The sequence below is a fragment of the Euleptes europaea genome, chromosome 8, assembly GCF_029931775.1.
Source record: "Euleptes europaea isolate rEulEur1 chromosome 8, rEulEur1.hap1, whole genome shotgun sequence".
In the NCBI taxonomy this organism is placed as follows: Eukaryota; Metazoa; Chordata; class Lepidosauria; order Squamata; family Sphaerodactylidae; genus Euleptes; species Euleptes europaea.
Window position 1 is genome coordinate 40136250 of NC_079319.1, and position 16366 is coordinate 40152615.

Consider the following 16366-nt stretch of genomic DNA (forward strand, 5'->3'; position numbering starts at 1 on the left):
CAGCAGCCAGAAGTTTCTAAACATGTGTTAAATCATGCCATGGGGAACATCTTTACAAGGGGGAAAAAGGAAAGGTTTAACTGAGCATATGAAGTCCCTTGAGTGTTGCATTTGGATCTAGTCACTTACTTAAACATGTATCTAAGCAACTAATATATATTTGTAGGCAAAACCTTTGTATTAGAAATATAGCATTGTTTTCACTGATTCTTTGGGAGCAAAGGATGGCCTTGCATGTGGTTTTTGTTTGCACACACATGAACACACACATGAAGCTGCCTTCTACTGAATCAGACCCTTGGTCCATCAAAGTCAGTATTGTCTACTCAGACCGGCAGCAGCTCTCCAGGGTCTCAGGCAAAGGTCTTTCACATCACCTACTTGCCTGGTCCCTTTAACTGGAGATGCCAGGGATTGAACCTGGGACCTTCTGCATGCCAAGCAGATGCTCTGCCGCTGAGCCACGGCCCCTCCCTGAGCATTACACAGAGCATTAGAGACAGTCGACGCAGCGCCCAGAAGAAAATGGCTCCGGCGTTGGGATCAGCAACGCCTCTGGCCGTGACTTGAAACCGACACGGCTCTGAGGGGTTGTGCAGAGATCTCCTGAGATGTCATTTTACACCTACACAGCAGTTGTGTTTTCTTTGGAATTCTTATCTGATATTACAGCTAACACTTTTTAAATTGAAGGGAACACAAAAATTAGCACTTCCATCGAAGGGAAATAACATTTTCCCAGCACTTAAACCACATGCTTTGACAATGGGAAAAGTAATTAATCCTTATCCAGGCTAGTGTGTGCTTTTGTGATTGTGAGAGTGATGTGGGATCTCTTGGTATTATGGACACCAGCAACATTACTGGTGAGCCAAAGACACAACTCTTCCACTAGTATTTAACTTTGTGAGTTTTTTTAGTTACTCTTTATAGGCTAAGCCGTTCCACATTTATAGGACTTTGATGAAATGTCAATATTGAAGGAAAGAAAGAAAGGTCATCCTTTCCCTTCCCCCACCCCCAGTAATGCAAGCATTTCCCCTTGTTTCCTTTGAATGTTGTGTTTCCATTCTGCCACAGAAAACATTTCTCCTGATTTTCTATTTAAGGTAAAAATTGAAAGACTTTTTGTCCATATGATGGTGAGGGGATTTCTGCATTTGAATGAGTCATGCTTTAAATAGACTATCCAAAAGAAGTATGCTTTCCACCAAGCTTAACAGGCCATAACTGAACGGTGGCAGAATAACAAACTACCTAAAGCTTTTCAGAACAGATCTCCAACTTTGAACACAGATACCAGGCAATTCTCTCAACATTTTCTTTCTACTAAACTGGTATGGTAGAGGAACAACTAGCTAAGGTGGATGAATATTGGGATGAAGCTGTGAATAAGGTAATGTAAAGGTAGTCCCCTGTGCAAGCACCGGGTCATTCCTGACCCATGGGGTGACGTCACATCCCAACGTTTCCTAGGCACACTTTGTTTACAGGGTGGTTTGCCAGTGCCTTCCCCAGTCGTCTTCCCTTTACCCCCAGCAAGCTGGGTACTCATTTGGTGAATAAGGTAGGAGGCAGTTAAAGAATACTAATAACCCAAATTTTTCAATCAGTCTGAAAAATTCATCCTTCCAACTAGAAGGATGTTACTAGCCATTATTCCATTTCAAACACAAGGTTTCACAAACAACAGTTCTGCCTCATTTTCCTGGGATTAAAAAAAACGAATTACTGAGCAGACACCAGTCTACATGGAAACCTAATCAAAGCTATTCAGTTGGGTTTACTCCCAGGAAAGTGTTCTTATAATTGCACAGTGACATAATAGGCACAGTTACCCTCTTAGCATTGGTACATCCTAGGCACAGTTACACTTTTAGCAATGTACTTAGCATTGAAGTCAACAGTTTAGGGTGTAACTATGTTTAGGATTGCACTGAAAGTCTCTTAAAGTCAGTAGCTGCAGAATGACTTTGATAACAACTCACATATTTATGGTTTAGTGTCAGTAGCTTAAAGTCAGTAGCTGCAGAATGACTTTGATAACAACTCACATATTTATGGTTTAGTGTATGAATGCAGTGTTTAATTGGATGCACATGAATTATACAAGTGTGTTAATTACAGAAATCAAAGTTAACTATGTAGTGCTGGCTTTCAAAACATTTATATTAATAAAAGGGTTTTTTTGTTTTGTTTTGCTGTCAAGTCACAGTTGACATAGGGGTTTCAAGGCAAGAGATGTTCAGAGGTGGTTTGCCATTGCCTGCCTCCATGTCACACCCCTGGTATTCCTTGGCGGTCTCCCATCCAAATACTTGCCAGGGTTGAGGCTGAGAGTGTACCACTGGCTCAAGGTCACCCAGCAAGTTTCCATGGCAGAGTGGAGATTTGAAACTGGGTTTCCCAGATCCTACTCCGACACCTTAATCACTTCACTATTTATATGATCCTCCATGACAACTTATCATATTCATGTAGCTCTTCTTATTGAACCAATAAATACTTTTCCAAATGAGCTTATGGTGACTTAAATGGGTATTTTTTACAAATTCTGACAAACTATTTTGTCACCTCATATTGTCTCTTTTTTTTTCTTGTGAAATGCCCATGAGCAGTATAAGTTCCAGTTTTGTGTAAGTGCCCTCAAGTCACTTCCAACTCATGGCGACCCTATGAATCTATAGCATCCAAATCACTATCCCTCCAGAATGTAGGAGGGTAATTTTCTTCTACTCACTTCTTTTGTATTTGAAATGGCTTCAAGATGTCCTAAGAAGGTATTGGCTCAGATAAATCTATTAAAGGAGTATCTGGAATTTTTGGTACCTTTTTTTTGGGGTTAATGAAGCACTACTATTGTTCTTATGTATTCTTGTTGTCTTTGAGGATTTCGGCAAGGGTTTTGCATACAGCAAGGAGGAGACTGCAGTAGTTTTGAGAGGGCCTTGGGGGTAAATGCAATGGCTACATAGCCACTCCCAGTTTGATAAAATTAGAGATGGTAATTTTGGGGAGTAAACTAAAAGTATTAGTTTCCAAGAATGAAGGTTGCTAGATAGGTGGTCATAATATTTTAAATCAGTTGATGTTGGGTGTAAATTCAGAAGGCAAGCTAGGTATTCCTTTATTAGCCATTTACTATTCCATTTGATTGTTTTCCCTCTAAAGCGATGGATATCTAGCATAATACGACAATTGTCAGGTGCAAAAGTGAGTTCTTTTTTAAAACTCTGGATTTCTCCTTTCTTCATTAGGATGCTGATTAAAACTAAATTTGATAGATTGTCTATTTTATCACACATTTTATTTAAGGTATCAGCAATAAGGAGAGTTTACAACCCCAACAGACTCAACATGAGTCAACAATTTTTTTTCTTTATCACTGTGTTGTAGTGAGTTCTGCGGAGTATTATAATTTACAGCTTCCTCCATCATTAATTGGTCTGTCAAGAAATCATGGACACTTTTATCCTTTTGTAGGAGAGATTGATCTAAGGCATTGTGAGTGATTTGGGTGGTTTTCAGAAGCATAATTAAGACTATGAGGGTCTTCTGCCCGACCCTATGAATCAATGTCCTCCAAAACATCCTAATAGCCTTGCTCAGGTCTTGCAAATTGAGGGCTGTAGCTTCCTTTATAGAGTCAATCCATCTCTTATTGGGTCTTCCTCTTTTCCTGCTGCGTTCAACTTTTCCTAGCATGATTGTCTTTTCCAGTGACTCTTGTCTTCTCATAATGTGACCAAAGTATGATAGCCTCAGTTTACTCATTTTAGCTTCTAGGGTCAGTTCCAGCTTGATTTGATCTATAACCCACTATAACCCATAATCCACAGTATCCGTAACACTCTCCTCCAACACCACATTTCAAAGGAATCTACTTTCTTCCTATCAGCATTCTTCATTGTCCAGCTTTCACAGCCATACATAGTAATAAGGAATACAATGGCATGAATTAACTTAATTTTGGTTGCCAGTGGCACATTCTTACACTTAAGAATCTTTTCTAGCTCCTTCATGGCTGCTCTTCCCAGTCTCAATCTCTTTCAGATTTCTTGACTGCAGCCTTCCTTTTGGTTGATGATGGAGCCAAGGAATAGAAAGTCTTGAACAATTTCAATTTCCTCATTGTCAACCTTAAGTTAAGAAATTTTCCTGTAGTCATGACTTTTGTCTTTTTGATGTTCAGCTGTAGTCCTGCTTGGGCGCTTTCTCTTTTAACTTTCAGGAGTCATTTCAAGTCTTTGCTATTTTCTGCCAGTAATGTAGTCTCATTGGCATATCTCAAATTGTTAATGTTCCTCCCCACAATTTTCACTCCACCTTCATCTAAATCTAATCCATCTTTCCTAATTATATGTTCTGTGTACAGATTGAAGAGATAGATAAAATACATCAGAGTCCTATACTGTTGCCTAACTTGCCTAAAACCTTTGTCTAGTTACCACACCATGAAAACCAGTTTTCAGGATGTTGCAATTACTGCTCTTTTCATACTGGGCTATGCTTGTGATTTTCCCACCAAAATATATTCAGATTGTGCAAGTCGATATATTTCAGCCTTTACAGAAGAGTATTATTCATGTTTCAATGTAGTGTTATATTTTCACCAATGCCACATAAAACACTTTACTAGAAGTTTTACATCATTGTGCTCCACAGATAGGAAACCATGTGAATCAAAGGAATAGACACAAAGAAATATGTGCAACAAATATAGGATTTGTTGCAAAATTGCTTCTCTGATTTTCAGTGGTGGTTGTGAATGCCAGGAAATCTGAATTAGTTAGCATCTTCAACATGTGGCTGCTTGTGCAGCAGAAATCTTGACAAGTTGCTAAGGCAGCAGAGAATTTTAAGTATGACTCCCAGGGGTATTAAGTAAAGATGGCCAGACTGAGCACACAGTTTTAAAAAATTGTGAAACGCACAGCTGTGGCATACTGAAAAACATGGTAGCGGCATTTTCAACTTTTATTTGATCCTTTTCTCTGCCTTTTTTTCCCTTGAACACAGCAATTCTTGAATGAATAGCCTCTTAAGCTAGCAAACTACTAAACATTTGAGTGGAATGCAAAAGTTGCTAAATAACTTGTTCGGTAAAAACGTTCCAAATCAACAGTTTAAGAATAAATTGAAAAACAGCACTGCACACTTCCCTTACATGTCCTATTCAACTGAGGACTGAACTCTACAAATCAGAGAAACTTTAGAATTTGCAAAGCTTCTTTTAAGAGCGGAAATACCCTGGTTTGCACAAACGTAATCCATATTCATCCTGTGTGGGATCGTGAATTATCCAAAAGGATAATTTGGAATCTATTTCAGCTATGCACAGAAAAGGTGGGGGTGCCTTTGTTATAGCCATCTTGATTGGAAGTGGGATAGTGTGATTACAATAAATGAAGAATCTCATCTGGTACTTAATTTCTATAAAAGGAGCATCCAGGGCTCAGGTTTACACAGCCCTTTCTCTAGGAAACCCTCCTCCATGATCCCAGATGCAAGATAGCTATGGGTATGAGCTGGTAAGGGAAAGCTGCTCTGTGTATACTGAGATGCATTCTTTTTATTATAAGTAAGTAAGTAAATACATTTTATTTGAAGCTAATATGCCAGATAAAACAGATTATTACTACTATGTCCCAGGGTATGCATGGATGGATGGATGGATGGATGGATGGATAGATTTAGGTATATATTGATATCACACCATCAGTGTGCATGTTGCCGCACAAAAATAGCAGGACCACAGATGCCTGCCCCCAAGAAGTTAGATATATATTTAGATATAAATATCTAACATTTGACACAAATTAGATTTGACAAATTAGATTTGACAAACCTAACATTTGACACAAAGGAGTGTACACGGGAAAATTACGCTGGCACGTCTGGAATATAGTGACATAAAACAGGTGTTGGCACAGATCCTGGCGATTCCCAGCTCAGGTTAAATCTCTCAGAGGCCATTTATAGACGGGCGGTTTTGCCTTGGATTTGCTGCTATCTAGATGCACGTTTTCCCCCCTCCAAATCCTCAAAACTCAAAAATAAGCGCCCAGGAATTTTGAGAACGCAGATGGGAAAAATTTGCATCTACACAGCAGCAAATGCAAGGCAAAACCTCCCGTGCATAAACGGCCTCAGCGATCCTGAATACGCAGCCCTGGTTCGACAACTCCCCTCCTTGCCAGGGGTCAAGTGGTTTAGTCCACTAGCAGCGACCAAGAAGGTGTGAAGGTACGGATCTTTCGGGCAGCGCCTTTGAGCAGCCCGCGGGCTGGTCAGCCAATGGCGTGGCCCTTCGGCTCTTGGCCTCTCCTTGCCCAGCGGCGGCGGGGGGGGGGGCGCCCCTTCCCCACCCACGGTCATTACGTCAGTCGGGGGACCCGAGCCGCAGGCAGAGTTCAGGCCGGCGGGGCGAAGGAGCGGGAGGGTCCGTCTGCCGGCTTCCTGGCTGCTTGCCAATGGGGCGGCGCGGGCCCGACTTTGTTCCCTTCCCAGCAACTTTTGGCAGCAGGTCGGTGTGGTCCGACCAGTTGCCGCGGCTTGCTTTGGTGATGCAAGGCAGCGCGAAAGCCGGGCCCGGGCTCCAGCTGAGCGCGCGCCGCGGGGCACCCCCAGCTTTCCTTCTCGGGGCCCCGCAGCAGCAGCAGCAGCAGCAGCAGCAGCAGCAGCAGCATCGCCATGAGTCCCGAGGAGCCGCCCGCCCTGCGAGGGAACCCCAACGACCTGCCGGACGACGCGCCCGTCGTGAGAGCCGCCGTGGCTGAGCTGCGGCGCCGGGCCGAGGCGGAGCACGTCCGGCCCTGGCCGCTCGCCCTCTCCGACGCCTTCCTGGCCCGCTTCTTGCGGGCGCGAGACTTCCAGGCCGACCAAGCGTGGAAGGTAAAAGGGCGCGCGCGAGCGAGCGAGCAAGGTCGCCCCCGCAGGGCTGGCGCGCGGGGAGTCCGCAGCAAGCAGGCTGCGTGGGAGGTTTTGCCTCGCCGTTGCCGCTCCATTACTGGTTCCCAACCGGGGGTCGGTGAGAACTGAATTAAGGTCCGCGAAACAAAGTTATAAACCCATAATCAATTAATATTTTCGATTAAAGGTTCTCTGTTATAAAATATATATATTCAAATATTATTCTAAGTTTAAAGTTTAACTAACAGCTATGATTAAAGTTTATTTTCAAATTCTCTGCATTTTTATTTTGAACCTTGGGGTCCCTGCACCGAACAAAAAAGTCCTAGTGGTCCCTGGTTGGGAACCAGATGGAAGGTAGCGTGGTATAGCCTGATCTCATCAGATCTCAGAAGCTAAGCAGGGTCAGCCCTGGTTGGTATTTGGATGGGAGACCACCAAGGAATACCGGGGCTGATGTGCAGAGGAAGGCACTGGCAAACCACCTCTGTTCCTCTCTTGCCTTGAAAACCCCCAAAAGGGGCTCGCCATCAATCGGCTGCGACTTGCTCTGCATGGGGGCTTATTTTGCAGTTTTGAGAATTAGGGTAGAAAAAATGTCCATCTAGAGAGTGTCAAATCCAAGGCAAAACTAAATGGCCAAGGCGCGCCTTCATGCTCTAGGTCCCTAGGGATTGCTCCTGGGCTCTCTTGGCTGAAGGATGGGGGCTCACAAGAGCTGCTAGGCGCCGAGCCCGTGGACTCTTCATGCCCTGCTTCTGCCTCACTCGAAGCGCCCTCCTCTCCCTGTGCCGGAATATCCCCCCAAGTGCTGATAAAGGAGCTCAGAATGCAAAGAAAATTGTGGCTGCTTCACAATGGGGAAGGGGGTTCACCAGCTGGTAAAGGACTCCCTCTGGCTATGGCCTTTCTGTCCTGACCTGCCCTTTCCTCTGAATGGAGTGTACTGAACTCTCTCCTTCTTCATTTTATCTTGCCAAACACCCAGGTAAAGTAAATTTGGCGGCGGTAGACACTGACTTGCTCAAGGTCACTCGATGAATTTAATTGAGCAGAGATTTGAACCCTGGGCTACCCAGTTTAGCATTAACTGCCACACCAGCTCACAGTCCCCTTATCTTTTTAATCCTTTCTGTGTAATGTATGAAACCGATGAGAAGGAACATGAGGTCCAGATGTGGATTTTTCTTTTCACGGTAGGGGAGAAGTTCACTAAGGTTTTGCTGTAGACATGATACCCTTTGTATACAGCACCTTTGTATACAGCAATACAATAAAGCACCATGGGAGAAGCGCTAAACCCCCTCTTCTTTCCCCATGGCCCAGGTTAGAGCCCATGGTGCATTTTATCTGTGGGGCTCTCCTGATCATGAGCAAACAGGAGGCTGCTGGGGGAAAGGAAGGTGGGAAAAGATTTGCTGTCTCCTCCCCCACAAGTTCTCCTGCTGGGTGACAACCTATGGTGCTCTTCAATACCCAAGGCCTGTGAAAGAGAAATATGCTTATCCAGGAGAAGATTTAAGTCATTGATGATGGGTAGAAGTGATAAGTTGTAGGTGACTATCTATGGTGTTCTGTAGTTACCTTCTTTGGGTCTGTCTTTACTGGGCAGTTATCATAATCCCAAAAATGCTTTTTGTAAATCCTCTAGGTGAGAGTCCCTATCTGAGGGACTGGAACAAACACAATTGTAATGTAATGGTTGCTTATAGACTATGGATTGTTTTATACGTTCCAAATGGCAGCTGGAAGCATGTAGATATGTTCAACAGTCTCCCATAGCCTCTCTCCCTCTTTCTGTCTCCCTTCATTCCAATGCACCACTACCTTCCCACACATACTATCTCTTCTCCTTTTTCTTTCTCACTACAGATGAAATGTGAGAGCCAGTGTGCTATATAGTGGTTAAGAGTGTCATACTAGTATCTGGAAGACCTAGGTTCAAATCCCCGCTCTGCCATGGAAGCTTGCTGGGTGACCTTGGGCCAGTCACACCCTCTCAGCCTAACCTATCTCACAGGGTTGTTGTGATGATAAGATGGAGGAGAGGAGAACGATATAAGCCACTTTGGGTCCCAACTGGGGTACAAATGAAATAATTAATTAATAAGCAAACAAAGTGGGTTTTCTGACAGTTTCTTCCCAATAGGCTGTGAGTATGCAATGAAAGATTTATAGAAGCAAAGGATATTTTATTGATATTTCATGGAGGAAGAGAAGTGGCTGGAAGATTGTCTGCTTTTCCTTTTCCTCAGTTCACCTGCTCCTCCTGGAAAGGCCTCTCAGGGACTGCATTTCCATGCATTCTGGCCTCAGGTGCTGAATATTCCTGGCAGTCTGGAACTGGCACGAAGACACTAATTCTGAATCATTTAGAGAGTAAAGTGAATAGGGTGTTGATTGCTTTCGTGGTTTTATTTATTTATTTATTTATTTATTTGGGAAACCATGGAAGTCTCTACTTTTGGCAAAGATCCTCAACTTGCCTGTGTGAAAATCTCCCAGTATAATATAAAAGGAACAATTGCATAATATCAGCACTGGTTGCCTAGACATGATGGCTTACTTACCTTCAGTCCATACTGAAGTATTTTTTTCCTTGTTAGAAAAGCCATACATGTGCAGGCATGCCGGCTTGAGGGCAGATAATAGCGAAGACTTGAAATGACTACTGCAGAAAGTAGTATTCAGCATCTGATTTTCTGTTTGTGAAAACTAAACAACTGTCTCCACTCCAAGACAGTGCCCCACTTCACCCCACTTCACCCCAGGGAGTCTAGCAATCCAAAGAATGTAACTAAGAGTTATAATAATACCCATATCAATCTTACAAGCTTAACTTGAACAGCCGTCTTTGGTGACAATGTAGTACCTCTGGATTGTACTGTGACTACAGTTTTAATATAATCTTCAATAGGAAGGTCACAAATGAGGTATTTTTGCGAAGTACATGATGGGGAATGATCTTTGCAGTGTATATTGTCTAATGTAAAGTGTTTGCAGTTGCACAGTTCTGCCCTTTGCAGATAGCCACAAGTTACTGAGGAAAAGCGATCATAGAACTAAACTCAAATTCTAGCAGCACCGTTGACTTTTAATCCATTAATTCTAATTCATTTGATTCTAATTTTGGGACATGTTGAAAACATAGTGATTATAATAGTCAAATCAGTGTGTATAACTGCTGTTTTAAATAAAATATAAAAGGTGGATCTTTTAGGTAAAGAGAAGGACTCGGTAGGAATCTCTGTCTTTGACCTATGGATGAATGGGGATTACATTCAAGCGAGGGGGATGGAGTTATTCCTGCTGAGTCCCTCTTCTAGGGAAGTTGCAACACTGGTTCAATCACTTTGTAAAGGCCTGTCTAATGTGATGCAGGGCGCCACAGCTTTGTGGAACATGAAGATAAGGACGTTATAAGCATTTTATAATATTCTTGGGACTTGCTGGAAATATTAGTCATGTGGCATACAAGGCCAATAACATTTATTAAACTGAAAAGCCAGGAGGGGTTGTTTGTTTTTGAGTATAAAGGTTTCTTCAAAACAATTCAACATACTCTGGGAAGAGGGGGAATGATGTTAGAAAACTATATCTCTTTTTAAAATGAAGAATGGTGTTAGTTACTTAGGCAAACGAGAATGCCTAGGATTAACTATGTTGGTGGCTAAAATGATGCCAAGGAATAACTATGTTGATAAGTGAACAAAGTCAAATTTGTTGTTAAGTACACCTGTACAATGACACCAGTGTAACATTTCTTGAGGGAGAAAAATCATGCAACTCCAGGAGTGCTTTAGAACAGTAAACGACAAAAAAATAAATGGAATGAAAAGTTACAAGAAAGTTGATATGGACCCAGCCCAAGACTGTCTTTCAAAGGTTAGCGTTAGTGCAGAAAATGCCCTGTGTCAGTGCCTCTTAGGAGAAAGATATAAAGTGAAAAAGAAGCTTGTTTAATTTCTCCATGGTTCACTGGATTTTATTCTCAGTTGTTACTTGTTTGCTATTTTGCATTATACTCTTCCTACTAACAGTGCAGTCCTAAAAGGTGTTACACCCTTGCAAGTCAATTGAAGTAAATGGGTTTAGAAAGCACTGTTAGTCATTCCAGAAAGCACTGTTAGTCAGTTTTGGCTGACTGAAAATTAGAATCATAGAGTTGGAAGGGACCACCAGGATCATCTAGTCCAACCCCCTGCACAATGCAAGAAACCCACAACCATCTCCCCCCTGCACCCCTAGTGACCCCCACTCCATGTCCAGAAGATGGCCAAGGTGCCCTCCCTCTCATCATCTGCCTAAGGTCACAGAGTCAGCATTGCTGACAGATGGCCATCCAACCTTTTCTTAAAGAGGAGTGCTCACCAACTGCTGAGGAAGACTGTTCCACAGAGGAACCGCTCTAACGGTTAGAAAATTCTTCTTAATGTCTAGATGGAAACTCTTTTGATTTAATCTCAACCCATTGGTTCTGGTCTGACCTTCTGGGGCAACAGAAAAAAACTCAGCCCTCCTCTATATGACAGCCCTTCACGTACTTGAAGATGGTTATCATAGCCCCTCTCAGCCTTCTCCTCTTCAGGCTAAGCATACCCAGCTCCTTCAACCTTTCCTCATAGGACTTGGTCTCCAGACCCCTCACCATCTTTGTTGCCCCCCGCTGGACACGTTTCAGCTTGTCTACATCCTTCTTAAATTGCGGTGCCCAAAACTGAACACAATACTCTAGGTGAAGTCTAACCAGAGCAGAGTACAGCGATACCATCACTTCGTGTGATCTGGACACTATACTTCTGTTGATATAGCCCAGGATCCCATTTGCCTTTTTAGCTACTGCATCATACTGCTGACTCATTTTCAGTGTTTCATAATTCAGTTCAATAAATTTTAAATTATGGGCTTTTACCATGTTCTATTAAATTCACATTTAAGTTTAAAGCAGGTCATTTTGACTCCTTTGCAAAATGCAAGATCAAGAGGGAGGATTCAGTAAGATTAACAGTAACAAAATTAAATAGATAAGATATACTTGCACAGATAAAATTCAGATTTTTTTTAATAAGAATTGTTAACAATTATGAAATTGCTGTTTTAAGATCAGTTCAAAGGAAGGGAAAAAAACACAGAAAAATGATCTTCAGAATCCACATTCCGAATTATTTTCAATATAACAATGTAAATATTTAATGGGAAAGATAACCTATGGTTGTTATGTTGTATTATTTTGGTTTTATGTTTGTATATATGTCAGAGATATAAAGACCTGTCATACAAGTTTTTTCATAACTACAATATTTTCCCCGCTTGGCTTTTTCTTTTCCCAGTTATTGAAGAACTATAACAACTGGAGGGCCGAATTCCCAGAGTTAAGTGCAGATCTACGGCCTTCCTCCGTTTCCGGACTTCTGAATGCTGGTTACCACGCAGTTCTAAAAGAGAGGGACCCATCAGGGAGTAAAGTTATAATTTATAGAATTGGTAAGTAGCTTTTGTTATAGATTGCTCTCATTTAAAGGTGTATACTTTTTATCTAGGCTACAGGATTCAGGCCCTCTCCTATTATGGAATCATTCTGTTCTGGTCAACATTTCAGGTACTTGCCCTTGGAAATTTAGTCAGTGGGCTTAGAAGGGAGTGATGTTGATTAGGATTGCACAGTAAGGTCACATATAGTGATTGCATTTGGCAAGGGCACTAAGGTGCAACTTCTGCTATTTGGTGAGACATTGTAGACGAGTCAGAACTTTAATTCCTCTTCTATACTGACAGTCACAGCCTTTCTAGCTGGAGTAAAGGCGAAGGCGTTTGAAACACACAGGTGAGGGGACAGTGGCTGTCCATGTACTGCTGGGGGAAAACACTATTCTCCTAGCAACAGTATTTGAAGTAGTTACTGCTTGAAACAGAGGTACTTCATGGGTAAGTCAGCTAGGCTGTCTGCAACAAACAAGCAATTCTAGTAGATAAGGGTATGACATTAGCCAGAGATGGTGTGTAGGGCTTTGGGAGAGGATTAATTATTAAAATTCTTATGGCTGACTGGCACGAAAATCTTCATTCTGATGATTTAGAATAAGTTTGTTGAAGATAAAGTAATTAATTTAATATGAACATGATTTTGAGATACATGAGATATTTTAAAAAGTCATTTTATCTTCTGTACTACTGTTTTATTGTGCAATTTATCCTCATAGCTAGTTCATATCCCAGTTAAGCTAAGGAACTAGTTTTTTCCCCCTCCCAGTTTATTCCTATTGGCACCAGTGGGAATGTGCATTTATTTTATGCATGCCTCTTCTTTTTGTTCTTTAGCACAATGGGACCCAAAAATGTTCACAGCATTTGATGTGTTTCGTGTAAGTCTTATCACATCTGAACTTATTGTAAGAGAGATAGAGACACAGCGGAATGGAGTCAAAGTTATCTTTGACCTCCAAGGATGGAGGTTTGCTCATGCATTCCAGATCTCTCCAGTGGTGGCCAAGAGGATTGCTGCTGTGCTTACAGTAAGTTTTGATGCTTGAAAAAAAGCAGAATGTGGTAAACACTTGCACACCTTTTTACAGACTGAGAGAGAAAGCAGATGAATCCCATGCTTTCAGTGATGTTTGAATGGCGTTATTCTAGATTGCTTTAGCAGGAAAATCAACAGAAGGCAGAATAGCAGGTTTTATTATATTAATTATATATTTATACCTCACTTTTCTCCTTAATGGAAAAATTCTCCCCTTCTCCATTTCACAGCAACAATCCTGTGATGTCGGTTGTGTTGAGAGGGTAGCGCTAGTCAACCAGTGAACCTCTGTAGCAGAGTGGGCATTCAAACCAGGGTCTCCCAGAACCTAGCCCAACACTCTAACCAGTATACCAGATTGACTCTCATCATTGGCCTCCTTGTTGAGCATACTGTCCTTTTGAAGGCCAACCTATATGAATGTGGTCCTCATAATGATGAGGCTATGTTCTTTCACTATACTTAATCTATTGTCTTGTTTTGTTTTTTTCTTGACAGGATTCCTTTCCACTAAAGGTTCGTGGCATCCACTTGATTAATGAGCCTTTATTCTTCCATCCAGTCTTTGCTCTAATTAAGCCCTTTCTTTCTGAAAAAATCAAGGCACGGGTCAGTGAATGCAAATATCTATTCTGTAAAATTCTTATGTTATTATCTCAACATTTTCTTTTGTTTCTAGACAAAAAAAAGGACATGTCATGCTTTTCCAGTGATGTCCATGGATTGGATCTGAAAGTCATTTTCTTCTAGCCTAAGTCAGTCTCAGCCACCAGTGGGAGAAGGGAAGCAGTTTTCTCCAATTCCCACTTTTCACTGGAATCCTCTGAGCTTCTTAAAATGCTGCTGCTGGGGAACAGGGGGACTCTCAGGAATGGCATGAAGAATGAAGTGGGGTCTGTGATGGGTGGGACTGGCAAAATCTGTCTCCTTGTACTGGTGGAAAATGACTTTCGGATCCAAACCCCTAAGCTTTGTATTTTCATGAAGGTGGGTTCAGATACAAGTTCACAATTATATTTTTTATAAGTCACATTTGTATTCTGCCCTTCCTCTAAATAGCTCATGGTAGTATTTGTGGTTCTTTCTCTTTTCCATTTTATCCTAACATACCTGTGAAAGTGAGGGGCCCAAGGTCAACCAGTGAATTTTATGGCTGAGTGGATATTTGAACCTTGGTTTCGCTGGTCATAGTCTGACACATTAACAACTACATCATCCTGGCTAATGCCACATGATAGGAAGACATACATTCTAAAGGGCCACGTACAACTAATGTACTAACCTATAACTCATGAAGTCAACATGCCAATGTTTTAAAGTACTATTATTCATTTGTTTTCATGAATAATATTAGCTACTAGGACCAGCTTGCAAGGGATCTCAGCAAAAACATCTTTATCTAAAGAGGAACCTTCTGCAGGGAACTGTATCTAGTTGAGTGTCACCTGAACCATATAACAGAAAGAAACTGTTCTCAAAAACACTTGTGTCAATAGGATGCTACATAAAGATATACTCTAAAAATGCAGTGTATATAATGCAACCCTAAGGCCTAGTTGATACTATCATCCTTCCATTAAGAGGTTGATCCCATCCATCACAGCAATATCTCCTGTCCCATGAGCGCAAGTCCCTCCTTACCTTCAAGTCTGACAATAACATACTGTACCCAGCTAAAGATTTTAAATTGTTTCACTTATAGAGGGTTAGATTTACTTATAAGAGTGCAGGGACAACCTGAATCTAACACGGGGTTCTATGGCCGTCATATCTAGTTTTCTCTTTAAATTTAGCACTATCTTGCAGTTTTAATAGGGTTGCCTGCAAAATGTTCTCGTGAATTTGAGTATATATTTTGGTTTTCATATCTGACACTTGACTTTTCACTGCTTCCATTGCACAGTGTAGAAACAAAAGCATTTTGACATGCAGAACAAACGGTGCAAAAATGTAAACACTTCTTCTCATTGCAGATCCATATGCATGGGAGTAACTATTTACAGACTCTCCAACAACATTTTCCCAGGATTCTCCCAAATGAATATGGTGGTGAGGCGATCTGTATGGAAGACCTCTCCCAGGAGTGGACTGACTTCATAACAGAATCTGCAAGTTATCTTCAGAGCATTTCTCAATGCCCATAGAGCAAACCAGTTCTGGAGGGAACACAGTCATTTGATATTAACCTAAGAAAACGGGATAATAATTGTTCATTGTTCTGCATTACTGGACCTAATCTAAAGTTTAAGGTAGTTTCTGGCTGATAAAAATGTGAGTTGGCACAGAATCTACAAAAGTTAATGAAGCCAAAGAACTGAAAGAGTAGAGTTGGCAACCAAATGTGAAATTGGTTTTGGACCACGATCAAATGTTTTGATATCAGAATAAGCTTGCTAGAGAAGCAGTGCCCTGTTTGCTGCATTCTTATTTTAATGTGAAGAAGAGTACAAGTAAATCTATATGTTGCAGCTAGTGGGCATGTATATTTTTACAGATGTTTATCAGCAACTTCTAAAGGGCTAATTACAACAACTACTAACATGTAGGCTAAGACCATAAAAACTGCCTATGCTGGATCTAACCAAAGACCCATCTAGTTCTTCCAACAACGGCAAAAAAAAATTCCACTCGAAAGCTTACAAGCACAGCAGGATAGAGACAGCCATTACCTGTTACTTGCCCCAAGTATTCAGTACTGCCTTTGAATATGGAGGTTGTATTTATTTCTCATGGCTAATAGCCATTGATAAATCTATACTCCATGAAGTTGCCTAATCCTTTTAAAAGCAATCTAAGATATAGATGGTCTTGGTTACACATCCTGTATGTGCCTTGTGCACAGTACTTATCTTTTGTCAGTCCTGAACTTACTGGATCAATGAGGAGTACTGGAAAGGAATTACTTGGTCTACAGTAATATCTCGTAATTTAGTT

At 41.5% G+C, this 16366-nt stretch overlaps 1 protein-coding gene across 1 annotated transcript; it reads left to right on the plus strand.

Annotated features, from left to right (window-relative positions):
- Positions 1-6693: 6693 nt before the first annotated feature.
- Positions 6694-15576, plus strand: TTPA (alpha tocopherol transfer protein). Its single transcript, XM_056854907.1, has 5 exons — positions 6694-6894; positions 12243-12396; positions 13231-13424; positions 13931-14041; positions 15406-15576. The coding sequence occupies exons 1-5, from the start codon at positions 6694-6696 to the stop codon at positions 15574-15576; spliced, it is 831 nt and encodes a 276-aa protein (XP_056710885.1).
- The last annotated feature ends 790 nt before the right edge of the window (positions 15577-16366 follow it).